This window comes from Myxocyprinus asiaticus, chromosome 23, assembly GCF_019703515.2.
Source record: "Myxocyprinus asiaticus isolate MX2 ecotype Aquarium Trade chromosome 23, UBuf_Myxa_2, whole genome shotgun sequence".
Classification (NCBI taxonomy): domain Eukaryota; kingdom Metazoa; phylum Chordata; class Actinopteri; order Cypriniformes; family Catostomidae; genus Myxocyprinus; species Myxocyprinus asiaticus.
This window is the reverse complement of record NC_059366.1, coordinates 35,928,105-35,946,046: the sequence shown is the minus strand read 5'-3', so window position 1 is coordinate 35,946,046 and position 17,942 is coordinate 35,928,105. Positions and strand designations below refer to the sequence as shown.

The 17,942-nt window shown below is 37.6% G+C and overlaps 1 protein-coding gene across 3 annotated transcripts in view; it reads left to right on the top strand.

Moving 5' to 3' along the window:
• The window catches only part of LOC127413890 (mitogen-activated protein kinase kinase kinase kinase 5-like), a 75,994-nt gene extending 59,382 nt beyond the window's left edge, over positions 1 to 16,612 (top strand). For 2 of the 3 annotated variants that reach the window (XM_051651449.1, XM_051651450.1), the window contains exons 23-33: positions 5,050 to 5,129; positions 5,228 to 5,288; positions 5,754 to 5,877; positions 6,517 to 6,575; positions 6,665 to 6,768; positions 9,880 to 10,057; positions 10,184 to 10,252; positions 10,375 to 10,467; positions 10,586 to 10,656; positions 14,861 to 14,916; positions 15,608 to 16,612. In XM_051651449.1, coding sequence (XP_051507409.1) covers positions 5,050 to 5,129; positions 5,228 to 5,288; positions 5,754 to 5,877; positions 6,517 to 6,575; positions 6,665 to 6,768; positions 9,880 to 10,057; positions 10,184 to 10,252; positions 10,375 to 10,467; positions 10,586 to 10,656; positions 14,861 to 14,916; positions 15,608 to 15,695 — 983 coding nt within the window. In that variant the 3' untranslated portion in view covers positions 15,696 to 16,612. The remainder of the gene's footprint in view (positions 1 to 5,049; positions 5,130 to 5,227; positions 5,289 to 5,753; positions 5,878 to 6,516; positions 6,576 to 6,664; positions 6,769 to 9,879; positions 10,058 to 10,183; positions 10,253 to 10,374; positions 10,468 to 10,585; positions 10,657 to 14,860; positions 14,917 to 15,607) is intronic. The other variant, XM_051651451.1, reaches the window with a different exon arrangement.
• Positions 16,613 to 17,942: the final 1,330 nt, after the last annotated feature.

Sequence of the window (17,942 nt, the reverse complement as noted above, 5' to 3'; positions counted from 1 at the left end):
TTCTTTGTGTTCATTCTTCCTATTGGCTGGGGTTTATTTTACAAAGTATTTTCTGTTATGTAATTTTGCCTCACAAATTTGTGAGGCAAAATTGAGCAATCCAATGGCAAAGTTGCCGTGGGGGCTCATGGGCGTTCATGGACCTTTTGAGTTTAGAAGGATTGTCGGCGGTTGGCGCTTTCGTGCATGGGGTTAATGCACACGTTTTTCTTTTTTCTGTTTGTTTTGTTCGGGGGGAAGTTCGGGGTTTCATTGTTTCACTAATGGGGAATGTGATCTGTATAATTTTGTTTTTGACACACAATTTATTTTTTTCTACTATATCAAAATGTCAAATGTTAATATGAGTGTACTATCTCTCTCCACATGGAATGTAAATGGGTTGGGGCACCCCATAAAAAGAAGGAAGGTTATTACTTTTCTTAAACGTAAGAAATATGATATAGTGTTTCTTCAAGAAACACATCTCTCCCCGCAGGAAGCTGAAAAATTTGGGAAGATATGGGGTGGACATGTTTTCTTTAGTGCTGGCTCAAGTAAGAGCAAGGGAGTCATTATATTGATTAATAAACATCTACAATTCAAATGTCTCAAACAGACTAAAGATAAATTGTTTTAGCTGAAATTCAGGGGCAAAGGTTGATAAACCTTTGATTTTGGCTAATATTTACGCACCTAACGCTGATGATCAGGGCTTTTTTGTAAATCTTGAAGGGATGTTGCATGCCGCTGGCACCCCTCATGATATAATATTGGGAGGAGACTTTAATCTTTTGATGGATTCAGTCCTTGATCATAGTGAAGCAAAAGGGTGTAAGCCCCCTAGAGCAACAGTGACACTTCACAGGATGTGTAAATATCTTTGTCTTGCAGATATCTGGCGACTTTTGAACCCATCTGGTAGGGACTATAAATTTTTTTCATCAGTTCATAAGATTTATTCTAGAATAGATTTTTTTTTTTTATACCCAAGTCCCTCATTTCATCTGTTGTTGATTGCTCAATTGGAAATATCTTAGTCTCAGATCACGCCCTGGTGAATTTAAAGATGTTGCCACATACAGAGAAAAAGAAATCATATAGTTGGTGCTTTAATGTATCCCTTTTGCAAAATTCTGATTTCCCACAAATGTTAAAGACTGAAATCAGTGTTTATATGGAGACCAACTGGTCCTCGGTATCCTCTGTGGGTGTGGCTTGGGAGGCACTTAAGGCGGTTCTTAGGGGTCGGATTATACAGTATGCCTCATTCACCAAAAAATCCAAAGCACGAGAACTAGTGGAATTGGAAGAGAATATTAAAAGTGACGAGGCAGAGCTGAAGCGCCGAATGTCATCTGATGGCCTCAGAGAATTGACCCGTTTGAAATACAGATATAATACTATTTTGTCGCGGAAAGTGGAGTTTTGGTTGTTCAGGACAAGACAGTCATACTTTGAGTCGGGGGACAAAGCAGGGAAGCTTTTTGCTAGATATATAAAGCAGAGAGAGTCTTTTTCTACCATTCCTTCAGTGAAATCTGCTGGTGGTGAAATATTTACCTCGGCCATTGATATTAATAATGCTTTTAAAGAATTCTATCTTGATCTCTATAGTTCCACTTCTTCGTCTACTGATGAAGACATTAGAAATTTTGTGGAACCATTAGAACTCCCTAAATTGACGACTGAGCAAAAAAAAATTCTTGATTCTGAGATAACCTTGGAGGAGCTTGATGAGGTAATTAAGGCCTTGCCTACAGGCAAGGCTCCAGGGCCAGACGGTTTTGCCATTGAATTTTTTTGATCTTATGCTACAGAACTGGCTCCACTTTTGTTAGAAGTTTATACTGAATCATTAAAGAATGGAAAACTTCCGCCAACCATGACACAAGCCCGGATCAGTCTGATCCTTAAAAAGGACAAAAATCCAAGTGAGTGTAAGAGCTACCGTCCAATTTCCCTGATCCAGCTAGATGTAAAAATTTTATAAAAAATTTTGGCTATCCGATTAAGTAAAGTTATGACATCTCTTATACATATAGATCAGGTGGGGTTTATTCGGGGCCGCAGCTCTTCTGATAACATTAGGTGTCTCATCAATATCATGTGGTCAGTGGCGAATGATCAGACTCTGGTCGCTTCCATCTCACTTGATGCCGAAAAGGCATTTGATATGGTAGAATGGGATTATCTTTTTAAGGTTTTGGAAATATACGGGTTCGGGAGTACGTTTATTGGATGGATTAAGTTACTTTATAGACACCCAGTGGTGGCTGTACAAACAAATGGATTAATTTCAGATTGTTTTACTCTGGATAGGGGCACTCGGCAGGGTTGCCCTCTTTCCCCATTATTGTTCTGTCTTGCCCTGGAACCATTAGCAACCGCGATAAGAAAGGAGGATGATTTTCCAGGGGTGGTGGCGGGTGGATGGCGCATAAACTCTTGCTTTACGCAGATGATATTTTATTATTTGTCTCTGACCCCAGTAGATCTATGCCTTGCCTCCACAGAATTATTAATTCCTTTTCTAAGTTTTCAGGATATAGAGTCAATTGGTCTAAATTCGAAGCTTTGTCTCTGACAGCATACTGCCCAGAAACGGCTTTCCAGCTGGGCGCTTTCCAGTGGCCCAAACAGGGCATTAAAATATTTGGGTATTTTATTTCCAGCAAATTTGTTAATTTTAATTTTGACCCTTTAATAAAAAGGTTTTCAAGCGAAGTGGACAGGTGGGCTTCATTACATTTATCTATGATTGGGAAGGTTAATTTTATTAAAATGAATTGTATTCCAGAATTCAATTACTTGCTGCAGTCTCTCCCTGTAGATGTCCCCCTCTCTTATTTCAAGCAATTTGATAGCATAGCGAAGTCCTTCATTTGGAATGGTAATCATCCCAAATTACATTTCAATAAGTTACATAGGCCGATTGACAAAGGTGGGCTAGGCCTACACAAGATTTTATTTTATTATTATGCATTCAGTCTCAGACATTTGGCTCATTGGTCGCTCCCACCTGAGAGAGCCCCTCCCTGGTTCTGTATAGAACAGGAAGTTCTTGCCCCTATTTCGCCACTGTAGATCCTTTCTATCAAATTAATCGGAGAAGCTAAGTTACATCCCGTTATCTCGCACTTGAACAAAAGTGTCCAGACTGTTTCATTCGGACATTTTTTTAAATGTTGCCTCGAGCATATGGCTGAACCCCAAATTACGCATCAACAAGTCCCCTTTTTGCTGGTCAGAGTGGATTGGGAGGGGGGTTACTACACTCGGTGACCTATATGAGAATGGAGTGTTGAGATCCTTTCAAAAGTGGGGGTTGGCTATTGATTCTGTATATGTGTGTTCTGCTATTTATATTTAATGGTTGAATCAATAAAAAATGTTAATAGCAAAAAAAAAAAAAAAAAAACAAAAAAAGGCTTGGAAATCAATAAAATCTTAAAGTCATGGACATTTCTGTTGCGAATTATAAATTTTTTGCAGCTCTAAAATATTTCTTAAAGGAGTCATGACATGAGGAATCAAGTTTTCCTTGATCTTTTAATATACAGTATAAGAGGTCATTGCACTATAAAAACATACTGTAAGTTTCAGAACTCATTACTTCCTCCTCACTGCAAAAAAAACCATTTGTTGAAAGCAAGTTGTCAAAATGACTCGTTCTCTACTTCCTCCACATTTTGATGTCACACTGTGGTAGACATTTGCATCTGACCACTTCCACAACAACATATCATTGACTTCTTTACCTTATCACTTCCATAGCATGCCCAGCAGTGGTGAGCAGTGAGATGGCAAGAGCCAATCATATCAGTGGCCGTTTACTGTCAAGTCTTAAAGGAGAGGCAGCTCCAAAACCGAGTGTTTCTGACACAGGGTCAGAATGAGGATGGAAAATGATAATGTTTTACAAATATATGGCTGTTTTTTGTGTGTGTGTGTTTTGTTTTGTGCAAAAAACTTTAATAATATTATAAGTGAACCTAAAGAAAAAAAAAAAGGGCATGTCATGACCTCTTTAAGCTTTTCTTTGGGAGTGCAGTCTCTATAAAATGACATTTTTAAAATCCTTTTCAAATAATCACAGATAACTTGGAAAAGTAATGGAAATTATAAACCTTATAAATAATCCTTAACAGATAAATGTACGTTAAAATAGTTTGAAATGTCATGGACATATCTTAGATATGTTATTTTAGTTTATGATCTACTGATAAGCATTGTGTTATGTTTAATTACTGCTTTATTAAAGGGAAGGATCTCATCTTTATAATGACACCTAGATTGAGCTTCTAGTCCACTCAGAGGCCGAGATACTTGATCATACAATGGGAGTGGTGCATGAACTGAAAATTAGACTGAATGTTTATGGACAGCACATCTGTGAGGGCTAAAATGCGCAACCTACATTTCAGATCTGCATATTGTGATGGATGGAGATAGAGGAACAAATCTGCCATCTTGTGGAATAAAATAAGACTTCTTTTAATTAATTTTTTTATTATTTCTGTTAAACATAAGATTGTAAACACACAGTATTATTTAAGAATAATTGGAGTCTTTGTTTTATTTTGGTGGGGGGGGGGGGGGGGGGTCTCTGAAAAATTAGATGTATTTTTAGCCATTTGTCCACAGTATGTGTGAATGGTAAGCTTTTATGAGTGTGAAAAATTGCAGGTGGCAGTTGAAGAGGTTAATGCTAAAATTAATAACAATAACTGTATTGAGACTTAAACATAAAATAAATTTGACAATCTCTATTGACATAGCTTTTACAATTTTTGTTTATTTTTGGGCTTTTGTCATGTTAAAATTATAGTAAAAAAAAACAAAAAAATAGTAGTTAAAAAATAGTAGGAACATATTTGTAGAAAGAGGGGGAATGGGATTGGGACACATCACAAGCCAAACTCAAACCTGGCTGGTATAAGTACCACTTATCAGTGTGTCTGGAGCTGTGCCCCATAGCTCCAACTGTCAGTGTATGCTAATTTGATCAGTAAAAATCAAGGTTCAAGATTCAAAGTGACAGCTTCTTGTGTTTGGTTTATTTTTTAGACCAGTATCTGATATTTGGCACTGAAGATGGCATCTATACTCTGAACCTAAATGAGCTTCATGAAGCCACCATGGAGCAGGTACATCCTAAACTGAGACCTTTGACCTTTATCCTATAACCCTGACATCATGCTCAACCTAGGTCTATGAACTCATAATCTGCTGTGTTGTGTTTCAGTTGTTTCCACGACGATGCACATGGCTCTACATAATCAATAATAATCTGATGTCATTATCAGGTGAGTGAGAGCGACTCACACTGTAATTTTTTTTTTTATAAATCTGATTGCATACTCTTCTGTCTTTCTGTTACTGAAAATCTCTGCAGTACCTACATGATCCCTTGTCTGTCTGTCTCTCTTACTATCTCTTCCTCTGTTCACTGCTGATTTTACTGCTTGCTGACTCTTCTAATGCCCAAATCGCCATAATCAGAAGGTAAAATCTCAAACCTCTGTCCTTTAAGGCACAAAGCTAATATCACATCATCTCTTTGGCCTCTGTCTTTCACTGATTTTACTCTTATTTTGGGCGTATTTGCATAACTACACAGCTCAGCTTTTCTTTGTGCAGAAAATAATGACTGTTTATTCCTGTGGGGCATTATTTTCCATTCTCATCAGCACAAATGATACAAGTTGTGTCATATGCGTAATACCCTGTGTGTAGTACATGTCTAATGCCGTTGTGTTATCTCTCGTTTAAAGGGAAGACGTTTCAGTTGTATACCCATAATCTTATCGGGCTGTTTGAACAGCTAAGGAAACCAGGACTGGCCACTCCACTCCAGTTCCACACCCATAGATTCCCTGACAAGATTCTGCCCAGGTACACACACACACACACACATACACACACACACAGATTAACACAGTCTCTGTGCAGAACACACTCTGTATGATTATTGATTTTAATGCCCTTTTTTTTAATTTTTTATCAGGCCATCAAGTTTCCTTAAGAGCATGTAATTTGACTAGTTTTGTATCCTTGTCTCACAACTTGCGAGTATTAGAGTGTTAAGACAAATGTTAAAAACAGCTGCTGGTTTAAACTTTAAAATGCAAAAATGCTTAGAGTTGGTATTAATTTCATTTCTGTGTATCTCTTCAAACTATCCGATGCAGTGAATTTATTGAAAACTCTGAATCAATATTCCATTTGCATCATCACTCAAAAATAGTGATGTCAAAAGTACCAGTACTTACTGTAGGTCCCAAGTCGATACTTAAATAAAAAGATGAAACAATACCACTGTTTTAGCAGTACTGGTAGTACCGAGCACCGACTCAATTTGGTCCCAGCATAGATCATTGCCGTTTATTATGTAGGCCTATACATATTATATGTTTATGGAGCATAAATAAAAATAATTAAGTATCATTCTTCCTTGTGTTAATTTTGTGAGAAACAGTGTGGAAAACATGCTTAAAATATCAAGACCTGTGCTTGTGCATTTCTCTTTTACAGGAGATTTGCTCTCACCACCAAGATCCCAGACACCAAGGGCTGCCACAAGTGTTGCATTGGTAAAGCTTTCAACATTCACTCCTATACACACAAAAATACATGCAAGCACTCAAATTTAGTTTGACCCTCTGCTGTCTCTCTCTTTCAGTGCGTAATCCCTATACTGGTCATAAGTATCTCTGCGGTGCTTTGCAGTCTGGGATTGTTTTGCTCCAGTGGTATGAACCCATGCAGAGATTCATGCTTATAAAGGTTAGACACAAATACATAAACAGTTGAAGTCAGACATTTACATACACCTTAGCCAAATAAATTTAAACTTAATTCCTGACATTTAATCATAGAAAACATTCCCTATCTTAGGTCAGTTAGGATCACTACTTTATTTTAAGAATGTGAAATGTCAGAATAATAGTAGAGAGAATTATTTATTTCAGCTTTTATTTCTTTCATCACATTCCCAGTGGGTTAGAAGTTTACATACACTTTGTTAGTATTTGGTAGCATTGCCTTTAAATTGTTTAACTTGGGTCAAATGTTTTGGGTAGCCTTCCACAAGCTTCTCACAATAAGTTGCTAGAATTTTGGCCCATTCCTCCAGACAGAACTGGTGTAACTGAGTCAGGTTTGTAGACCTCCTTGCTCGCACACGCTTTTTCAGTTCTGCCCACAAATTTTCTATCGGATTGAGGTCAGGGCTTTGTGATGGCCACTCCAATACCTTGACTTTGTTGTCCTTAAGCCATTTTGCCACAACTTTGGAGGTATGCTTGGGGTCATTGTCCATTTGGAAGACCCATTTGCAACCAAGCTTTAACTTCCTGGCTGATGTCTAGAGATGTTGCTTCAATATATCCACATAATTTTCCATCCTCATGATGCCATCTATTTTGTGAAGCGCACCAGTCCCTCCTGCAGCAAAGCACCCGCACAAAATGATGCTGCCACCCCCATGCTTCATGGTTGGGATGATGTTCTTCAGCTTGCAAGCCTCACCCTTTTTCCTCCAAACAGAAAGATGGTCTTTATGGCCAAACAGTTACATTTGTATTTCATTAGACCAGAGGACATTTCTCCAAAAAATAAGATCTTTGTCCCCATGTGCACATGCAAACTGTAGTCTGGCTTTTTTATGGCGGTTTTGGTGCAGTGGCATCTACTTTGCTGTGCAGCCTTTCAGGTTATGTCGATATATGACTCGTTTTACTGTGGATATAGATACTTGTCTACCTGTTTCCTCCAGCATCTTCACAAGGTCCTTTGCTGTTGTTCTGGGATTGATTTGCACTTTTCACACCAAACTACATTCATCTCTAGGAGAAAGAATGCGTCTCCTTCCTGAGCGGTATGATTGCTGCGTGGTCCCATGGTGTTTATACTTGCGTACTATTGTTTTACAGATGAATGTGGTACCTTCAGGTTTTTGAAAATTGTTCCCAATGATGAACCAGACTTGTAGAGGTCCACCATTTTTTTTCTGAGGTCTTGGCTGATTTCTTTAGATTTTCCCATGATTTCAAGCAAAGAGGCACTGAGTTTAAAGGTAGGCCTTAAAATACATCCACAGGTACACCTCTAATTCAGTACACCTGCTATCAGAATCTAACTGGCTAATTGTCTAAAGGCTTGACATCATTTTCTGGAATTTTTCAAGCTGCTTAAAGGCACAGTTAACTTAGTGTATGTAAACTTCTGACCCACTGGAATTGTGATATAGTCAATTAAAAATGAAACAATCTGCCTGTAAACAATTGTTGGAAAAATTACTCGTGTCATGCACAAAGTAGATGTCCTAAATGACTTGCCAAAACTATAGTTTGCTAATATTAAATTTGTGGAGTGGATAAAAAATGAGTTTTTAATGATTTCAACCTAAGTGTATGTAAACTTCTGACTTCAACTGTACATTTGCTTAACTATCTAAATGGGAACATATAGTCTTCTATTGTTTTTTACCATGGAATAGAAACGGATCAAGGAATGAAATCCAAAAACGCTGGCAACCGGTTAATGCCGTTATTTCATTCCGAGATTTTTTTCATGAAACCAAAGACCAAATGGTTTATAACAGTACATTACACCACTTCCTGCTGCCTGAAAAAATGTGGCTTTTCTATTTTTAGTAGAAAATAACCAGCATGTGCTTTGATTCTGAAGGAAACCACTGCGTCACACATTTTTTTTTTGTCTAATTGGACATTGTTGATATAGACTTCTGTGACAGAAGACTTTTTTGACATCTTTAGAACCTATAATCACTGCACGGTTAAAGGAACAGTTCACCCAAAAATGAACATTCTCTCATCATTCACTCACCCTCATGCCATCCCAGATATGTATGAATTTCTCTCTTCTGTTGAACACAAACAAAGATTTTTAGAATATCTCAGCTCTGTAGGTCCTCACAGTACAAGTGAATGGGTACCAACATTTTGAAGCTTCAAAACACAACAAGGCAGCATAAAAGTAATCCATAAGACTCCAGTGGTTAAATCAATATCTTCTGAAGTGATATGATAAGTGTGGGTGAGAAACAGATCAATATTTAAGTCCTTTTGTACTATCAATCTCCACTTTCGCATTGTTCTTTTGTTATCTCTCCCTGAATTTATAGTCAAAAAAGACTTAAATATTGACCTAATTCTCACCCACACCTATCATATCGCTTCTGAAGATACAGACTGAACCACAGGAGTCGTATTGATTACTTATATGCTGCCTTTAAATGCATTTTGGAGCTTCAAAATTTTGCCCTTCGTTCACTTGCATTGTATGGACCTACAAAGCTGAAATATTCTTCTAAAGATCTTCATTTGTGTTCTGCAGAAAAAAGAAAGTCGTACACATCTGGGATGGCATGAGGTTGAGTAAATGATGAGACAATTTACATTTTTGGTGAACTATCCCTTTAATCCAGATGTAACTTTCCTGCTTATCCTGTTTTTCTGCAGAGGACGCACCTTCTCTAACAAGCTTTTCGTCGTTTCCTCATTTGCAGCGATTCACCTGATCAGTGTAGTCATGTCTGTATATTATGAGTGACTTTTTTAGGAAGTCGCTTATAAATATTGACAGTTGCTTGTTTCTCTTTCAAGGTCTGGCAACACTGCATCTGGTATATCACACACCCTTTACATAAAGCTTATTGTAATTACTATAGACTAAGCCTAGCTCCCTAACCTACGCCTACCCCTACAAGAAAACTTTTAGCCTTTTTAGAATTAATAAACCATATTTGCTTTATGTTTAAAGAGAAAGTGAATCAATCTCCAAAGGGAGGTTTCGATAAGACTCTGCTCACTTAGCTTGTACGTATAGCAAAGTACAGTACATTCCTTTAAAATGTCTCTCTTTCTCTCATAGCACTTTGATTTCCCATTGCCTAATCCACTGCATGTGTTTGAGATGCTGGTGGTCCCTGAGCAGGAGTATCCTCTGGTCTGTGTGGAAGTCAGTCAGGGCACAGAGCCGGGACAGGTCGTTCGCTTCCAGACCATCGACCTCAATTCCTGCTCGTCCTGGTTCACTGAGATTGGCTCAGGTGCGGACTTGTACATACACTCTTCATTTTCATCTGTGCTGTCTCATATGATGCTTTTCAGCACTTTCAGTATTACCTGTTGAAGAAAGTGTGTAATCATGTGTGTGTATGGGTGCCTGTGTGTAGGTGGGAACAAGGTTGATGCGATCCATGTGACGCAGTTGGAGAGAGACACCGTACTTGTGTGCCTAGACAGTGAGTGATGTCATCTTTCTGAGACAAACATGCATGATAAACATTTGCAAAAAATGAAAAAGCTTTTGAAGATTGGTGGTTTAGTCCTGTCTCTGATCTTAAGTGTGTAAATGTGTGTGTAGAGACTGTAAAAATAGTGAACTTGCTGGGAAAGCTGAAGTCTAATAAGAAACTGGCGTCTGAGCTGAGCTTTGACTTCTGTGTCGACTCTGTAGGTAAGAGATTTACTTTTGCTCTCATCCAGCTGTGCTGCTGCTAATTGTCATCGTTTTTATCCTTCTTTATATTGTGTGTTAGGATCTGTGTAGTCTTACATGTCTGTGTTTGTATCAGTGTGTCTGCAGGACAGTGTTCTAGCCTTCTGGAAACATGGGATGCAGGGGAAGAGTTTCAAATCAAATGAGGTAAACACACACAATAACACAAACTCTTTGGCACTTTCAGCAATCCATAGTCTCAGCAAGACACAAATGATGACTCCAGCCAGGTCTCCTAAGCAACCAAATTGGCCCGGTTGCTAGGGAGGGTAGAGTCACATGGGGTAACCTCCTCGTGGTCCCTATAATGTGGTTCACTCTCTGTGGGGCGCGTGGTGAATTGAGCGTGGTTGCCGCGGTGGATGGCGTGAAGCCTCCACACGCGCTATATCTCCATGGCAACGCGCTCAACAAGCCACGTGATAAGATATGTGGGTTGATGGTCTCAGATGCGGAGGCAACTGAGATTCGTCCTCCGCCACCCGGATTGAGGCGAGTCACTACGCCACCATGAGGACTTAGAGTGCATTGGGAATTGGGCATTCCAAATAGGAGAGAAAATGTAAAAAAAAAAAAAAACAATTAAAAAATTTGAAATATCGAGTCAACATGGTTCGTAATTCTTTTGGTTCGTGATATATCAAAATTCAGTATATTGTCCTATCCTTAATCGACACACAAGCTAATTTCAGCCCATTTTAGTGTGAATGCACAGAGATAGTGTGTAGTTGTAATAGAGTGTGTGTGTGTGTGTGTGTGTGTGTGTGTGTGTGTGTGTGTGTGTGTGTGTGTGTGTGTGTGTACAGGTTTTACTATCCTTGTGGAGACCAAATGTCCCCACAAGGATAGTAAAACCTGAGATCACCTACGTTGTGAGGACCAGCCAGCAGTCCTCACAAGGGAAATAACATATTAAATTATGTTTTTTTTTAAATGTAAAAATGCATGGTTTCTGTGAGGGTTAGGTTTAGGGGTAGAGTTAGGGTTAGGGGATAGAATCTATAGTTTGTACAGTATAAAAATCATTATGTCTATGGAGGGTCCTCATAAGGGTACCTAAACCAAAGTGTGTGTGTGTGTGTGTGTGTGTGTGTGTGTTGTTTCATGTTTCTTGGCTGTTCAGCCTTGTGTGACAATAAAAGGCCAGAGGTCTCCTAGTGGTGAAGTGCTGTGTCTTTATGAGATATAATAGTGTGTGTGTGCATGTGACAGACAGACAGATAGTGTGTGGTTTTAGATGACAGGGTGTGATGGATGATGTAATATTAATGTACAATTAGAATGCTCCCGCCGGCCAGAGAGTATTGGATTAAATTATTCAGCTCAGCTATTACAAAGTGCTCAGCACCTACAGCCCTCAAATGAGTGTGTGTGTCTGTGTGCAGGTTAAGCTATGAAGCATGGCAAGTGTTGCACCTGCATTGCCACCTGTTGTAGTTTCCTTGCAGAGTGTGTGTGATGTCTCCATCCGTCGTTAAAAGTTTGTTAGGGTGGGTGTGGTCTTGCAGAACCAGACTTTTGACTATCGGCATATTAGTCTGGTCCACACAGTTATTATAGTTTTGGATTTTAATTTAGTTTTTATTTATATTTTATATTCAATTTGTCATTCCAAATTGGTTTTAGTTTTCATTAGTTTTCACAATTATTCTGTTAGATTTAGTTTCGTTTTCGTTCAGTTTAGTTAGCTTTTATTTTAGTTTTTTTTTTTTTTTTTTTTTTTATGGCTGCCAAAGCTGAACGTATACTGGTATAATTTAAAAAGTCTAACATCATTACATTTCTCAGGGCAGACTTGTGTTACCTCTATCTAGTTGTATTATCATCTTTAATTTGGATTGTAAATGTTGCAAATGTTATAATACAGCGTGAATATGGGTAAAGTGACAAAGAACATTTAAACTTGATCCCCACTGAATCCATATGAATTTCCTTAAATCATTATTAATCATTACTAAACTAATCTTTGGGAAGTAAGCAATTAAAGTGATAGTTCAACCAAAAATGAATATTCTCTCATCATTTACTCACCCTCATACCATCCCAGATGTGTATGACTTACTTTCTTCTGCAGAATAAAAATGTATATATTTAGAAGAATATTTTAGCTCTGTAGGTCCTCACAATGAAACTGAATGGTGGCCAGAACTCTGAAGCTCCAAAAAATCACATAAAGGCAGCATAAAAGTAACGCATAAATCCCATGGGTTAAATCCATATCATCAGAAGTGATATGATAGGTGTCATACACATCTGGGATGGCATGAGGGTGAGTAAATGATGAGAGACTATTAATTGTTTGGGTAAACTATCTCTTTAACTTTTTAAGGTTTTAAATTGATGGTTTTAAATTGCGATGTGTGGCAGAGGTCATTTCAATACCACCAGTGGGAAAAGCAATGGTAAAGAAAATTACATTTTTTTTTAGATGTAATGCTTGTAAATGGTACATTATGATTTATGCTGTAAAAGTGTAGAAGAAAATATAAAAATTAATTCCAAATATTCCACTTTACTGCTTAAAAAATATGGGATTTGGTAAAAAGAGGGTCTTTAATGCTTCAACTTCCCAGTAGTAAGCATTTCTTAATTTTTGCTTTTCACTAAAGTTGAACACATCCTAAGATTTCTTCAATGGTATAATGTTATGTTGTGTGTTTGGGTCATAATTAAAAGTGTCAAGAAATGGAAAATTTCCAAAAGTGCCCCACTTTGCCCATATTCACCTTAGTATATCAAAAACTGAAACTAAAATGAATTTGAGACCATTTTTATTTTTTATTTTAGTTAGTTTTGGAGTTATGAAAAAGTATTTTAGTTTTTTCTAATAAATTCAGTTTTTACTTTTTATTTTAGTTAACGAAAATGTTTTTATTTAGTTTCAGTTTTCGTTAACTATAATAACACATTGCTGCTCATTCTGGCCAAGAACCACCCACTTAGACAGGATTACATAAAAGGGAGGGCCTGAAAGCAATGATAACTCGGCAGACTACCATGCAGCAAACTGAGTGCTTATTCAAATAATACCACAACAGGAAATTAGTGGAAAATGTGTTGACTTTCACTGGTCAGAATTTGTGTCTGTCTAAAATGATGGGTTGGTACAGACAAATATTTGTGAAGCAGAATATACACTTGCACATGTCATTGTCTCATTTACTACCTTAAAAGAAAAATTTGGCAAATCCAGTGACTTGTTCTTTTTTCAGAAGTGTGTATTGTAGCATAAAGTGCTTTTCCACCATCGGGCTGAACGGTTCTGAGCACGGTGAGCAGTTCTAGTACCATTTCCAATTTTGCATGGTTTGGCACAGTACGATTACAAACCTTTCTTGGCACGGTTAGCTTACTAACTGTTTTACTACGTAAAACATGATTGCCGACTCAAGATTGTCAACTTGCCAGTGTCAAGATAACTCGGTTGTTTCTAGGTAGCTGGCCAAGTTTGTTAATATTTAGGTGGAGTTAATAAAAGTAAATAAAAATGAGTGTGTTTAGTGTATACAATTTTATGATGATGGTTTAAGAAAAAGAAGCCGTAACCGTGCCAACTGTCCCGGATCAGCACTGAACAAGAAACGTTCAGCCCGATGGTGGAAAAGCAGCTATAATCTGTAGCTTTAGTACCAGTATGATTTCATTTCATCTAGCATATTTTCCAAAATATAGTCAGACCTGGTCAAAATCACATTGTTGAAAAAAAACATTAATTGCATCTGTGTATAAGTCACGCTCCATGAAGATTACATCAGGATCTACACATCGTATCATGCCGTATTTTGCCTTGTTTTAATCGATTCGGGAGCAAGTAATCGCATAAAACTATTTCATTTTCAGTTCATGTTTCATGAAAAACTGTAACAAATAAGCCACATCTGTATATAACATATTTAGCTCTGCTGTATACAAATAAATATCTGTTTTCATGAGGGGTGTGATGAAGCACATTGTGGAAATATGAGTTGCTTTTGACAGCGGTCTAAAATCGGTTAGCACAATAATGTTATGATGGAGAGAATATTTCAACTGGCTGCATAAAATACTTTGTAGAGGCAAAATACTCTGAATTTGCTACTTAAACGCTTCTATGCTATTCTTAGATGATGAAAAAAAAAACTTGACTTATATTCCGGAAAGTACGGTATATCTATTTCTGTTTTTGAGTATCAAGTTTTGAAATGTGGAAAAATGTCACAATTTCATTACAACACACTGTTTTGACAGTCTTCTTCCCCCTTTTTTTTTGTCTTTTATGACACTCAATACTATAATAAGAACTCTGCTGGGACATAATTTCTGCATGTGTACACTTGTTTTTGAAAGAATATTTCCACCTGTCTGCCTTTAGGTAACACAGGAGATTTTGGACCCAAGCAGAGTGTTCAGACTCCTGGGATCAGACAGGTTAGAACTGAATCAAATCCAGTTTTCTATGTCTCTTTTGCCTTACATCAACATCTATTTTCTTCTGTTTCACCTCTTGCCACCTGGAAATATTTCTCTCCACCCTCTCGACGTCCCCATCTAGCCTTTTCCCTCCCACTCTTGCGGCGACAGAAATAGAGACATGAGGAGGAGAAAAGCCACTAGGGAGAATGTGGTTTTCCCAGCTGGATTTGTTTCTATAGTGAAGGAAGCCTGAAAACAGTCATTATTTTTGCAATTCCGAATGACAAACCTGAAGTGTGCAATTTCTTCGCCAATAGTAGCATTAAGTCTCTTTATGCGTTGTCAGAGATACTGATCTCTGACATCATACATTGACACCGCATACACAATGCCACTGTACCACCCCAGGACCCCCTTTAGGACACGCTGTCTCTCTCTCTTTATTCTTCCTCCTTGATCTCCATATTTTATTTACACTGGCAGTGCCAGGCTGGTGACTGTGTGCTGTAATTTCATCTGTCACCTGCTGCTTGAGGACACGACCACGCGCTGGCACCAGCCTCAAGCAACCCCTCTACATTTGCATCTTTATCACTTTCTTCCACTCTTTCTCTCTGTCTCTTTACACTGATCTCCTGTATATGTTACATGTGGACTCTGTTAAGTGTATTTGTGTATTAATATATGTGGGTGTCTGTATGTTTAGAGTTGTTGTTCTGGAGAGCAGGCCCACAGATAACCCCACAACTCTCAGTAATCTCTACATCCTGGCTGGACACGAGAACAGTTATTAGCTCCGCCCCCAGATGTTCAGACACGCTGTACCTGGAGCCATCGCAGTACCCATGGTGCATTCATTTGGAATGGCACCGATGTACTGGACGACCACAGCTGAGCTGATGAGCAGACTGTGTTTAGTGCTAAATCTCACTGTAGCCTTGTGTCATACTCTGCCCACTGCCACACTTCTGTACACTGCAGCTGGCCAATGGGCATTAAGAAACAAACCACATGAAGTTTTGAATGGGCTTTTAGCAGCAAAGTGCATGCAGTTCTACAGTAGCCAGTCAGAATCCTGCAAATCAAGCAATCGCCGGAACTGCAAGCGAAAATTGCTCAGCACTAATACTCCGAAGTTTTTAACCTTATTAAATGTAGCCATTCTAAATATTAAGTAATAATAATAATAAAACCAAATTAAAAGCTGCAAATATAGAACATTGAGCAAAAAAAAAAAAAAAAAAAGAATGCTGCTCATAATGTGCCATATAATGGAACGGTTTTATGAAACATGTAACTAACTTGAGCTATCGTGAAAGTTTTGTGTTCATGTGGCTCTGAAACAGCAGGCTTTCACACCAGCTATTTGGGAAGATTTTGGGAGAGTGAGTGAGTGTTATTTATTCAGCCGAGTCATGTAAGTGATGCATTTTGCCCTCATGCTACTGGGTGAATATATTTCGGCTGCAGGTCATTTCCTTTTCTATTTCCATCTCCATCTGAGTAATATTTTACAGTTTTCAATTATATCTTTTTAAAAGTAACTTTAATTCATACTTGCACCATGTAAGCACTTTTGTACATTTTCTGTTTGTATTTAAAAACGACAAAACATGGGAGATGTGAGGTTACTGTGATATCTCAAGTATTTCTGTTGCTTTAGTTGTAATGTGTGCAGCTTTTGTAATAAAAAAGGCAATTGTTAACAGTGCGGGACGTTTGTATGTATTTGTGAAAGTTGCTACATTTGATGTGAAACTCTTAACGCTCCTGCAGGTATCAGCAATTCTGTTCTAGCACATCTGTTCGGTGTCTGAAAATCTAGACGAATATAGTAAAACTTCCTAAACCAACGTGTGCAGACATGCTCACTAAAAAAAGGTTATTAATGGACCAAATAATGTCCGGTCCAAAGGGGTCCAGAAGGGGTGGGGTTATGATTTTGTAGGTCTCACTGTAATTAGAAAAAAAGTGAAAGTACATTGACGTAATCAAAAGTAGGCTATAACTGGGCTAAAGGCTCACCGGAGTAAAAGGCACATTTGATTTGATTTTCTCCCAAAACACTAAATACCAGCAAAAAATAACCGTACTTTCCTGAACACCTGTTGGTTACTATGCACTGCAACATTTTCTTGATCCATGAGATCATTGCATGCAATGTCTAAAGTTTGATGTTGAGGTAATTTGATCTAATATTTAAAAAACATAAACAATTATTCTTGCAAATTTTATAGCTAATGAGAATCCCTGAACATTTATTTACCACATTTATATTGAGCCAAAATACTTATTTGACATTTCCACTTTTGTTCAAGGTGATTGAATCAAAAGTTTTTTTTAATAACTGTCTAATAAGTTAAATTAATTTTGCCCTATAACTATTACCCCTATATCAACACAGTATCACTGTAACCCCCCTGAGGGACTTTTACCCCTTTTCCACCTTAAAAAAATAAATTAATAATAATAATAATTAAAACAACCTTCTGTTATTATTTATTTTCAAACGAATTATGTTGCACCATCTTTACTTAATAAAAAGAAATGTATTTTTTAAATCTTGATATACTTTGTGACCACAAAAGAGCACATTATCCTTTAGGTGTGCCTTAAGCCCTGTTGTACACTACACTGTGTATAAGTTTATAGTTTGTTGTTTCTTCTCTCATATGCTTGTCTAACAGCAAAAAACATTGGTCACTTTATTTTTCAGTGTTTGTTACTATGTATTTACATAGGTAATTACTGTGTTATAATAGTGAACTACATATAATTACTTTGCAATTATTTAATGGAGCTGCTAGTACTTTGAGTACAATGGGGCTAAAGGCTCCACAGGGTAAAAGGCTCCTTTTATTTTATTTCCTCCCAAAACACTAAATAACATCAAAAACTACCACAGCACTTTTCTAAACACCTGTTTGTCACTATGCACTGCAAAATTTCCCTGTTCCATGAGATCTCTGCATGTGGTGTCTATAGGTTTATTTTAAGGCAATTTTATCTCATTTGTAATATGTTTTAAAATGCTGTAAATG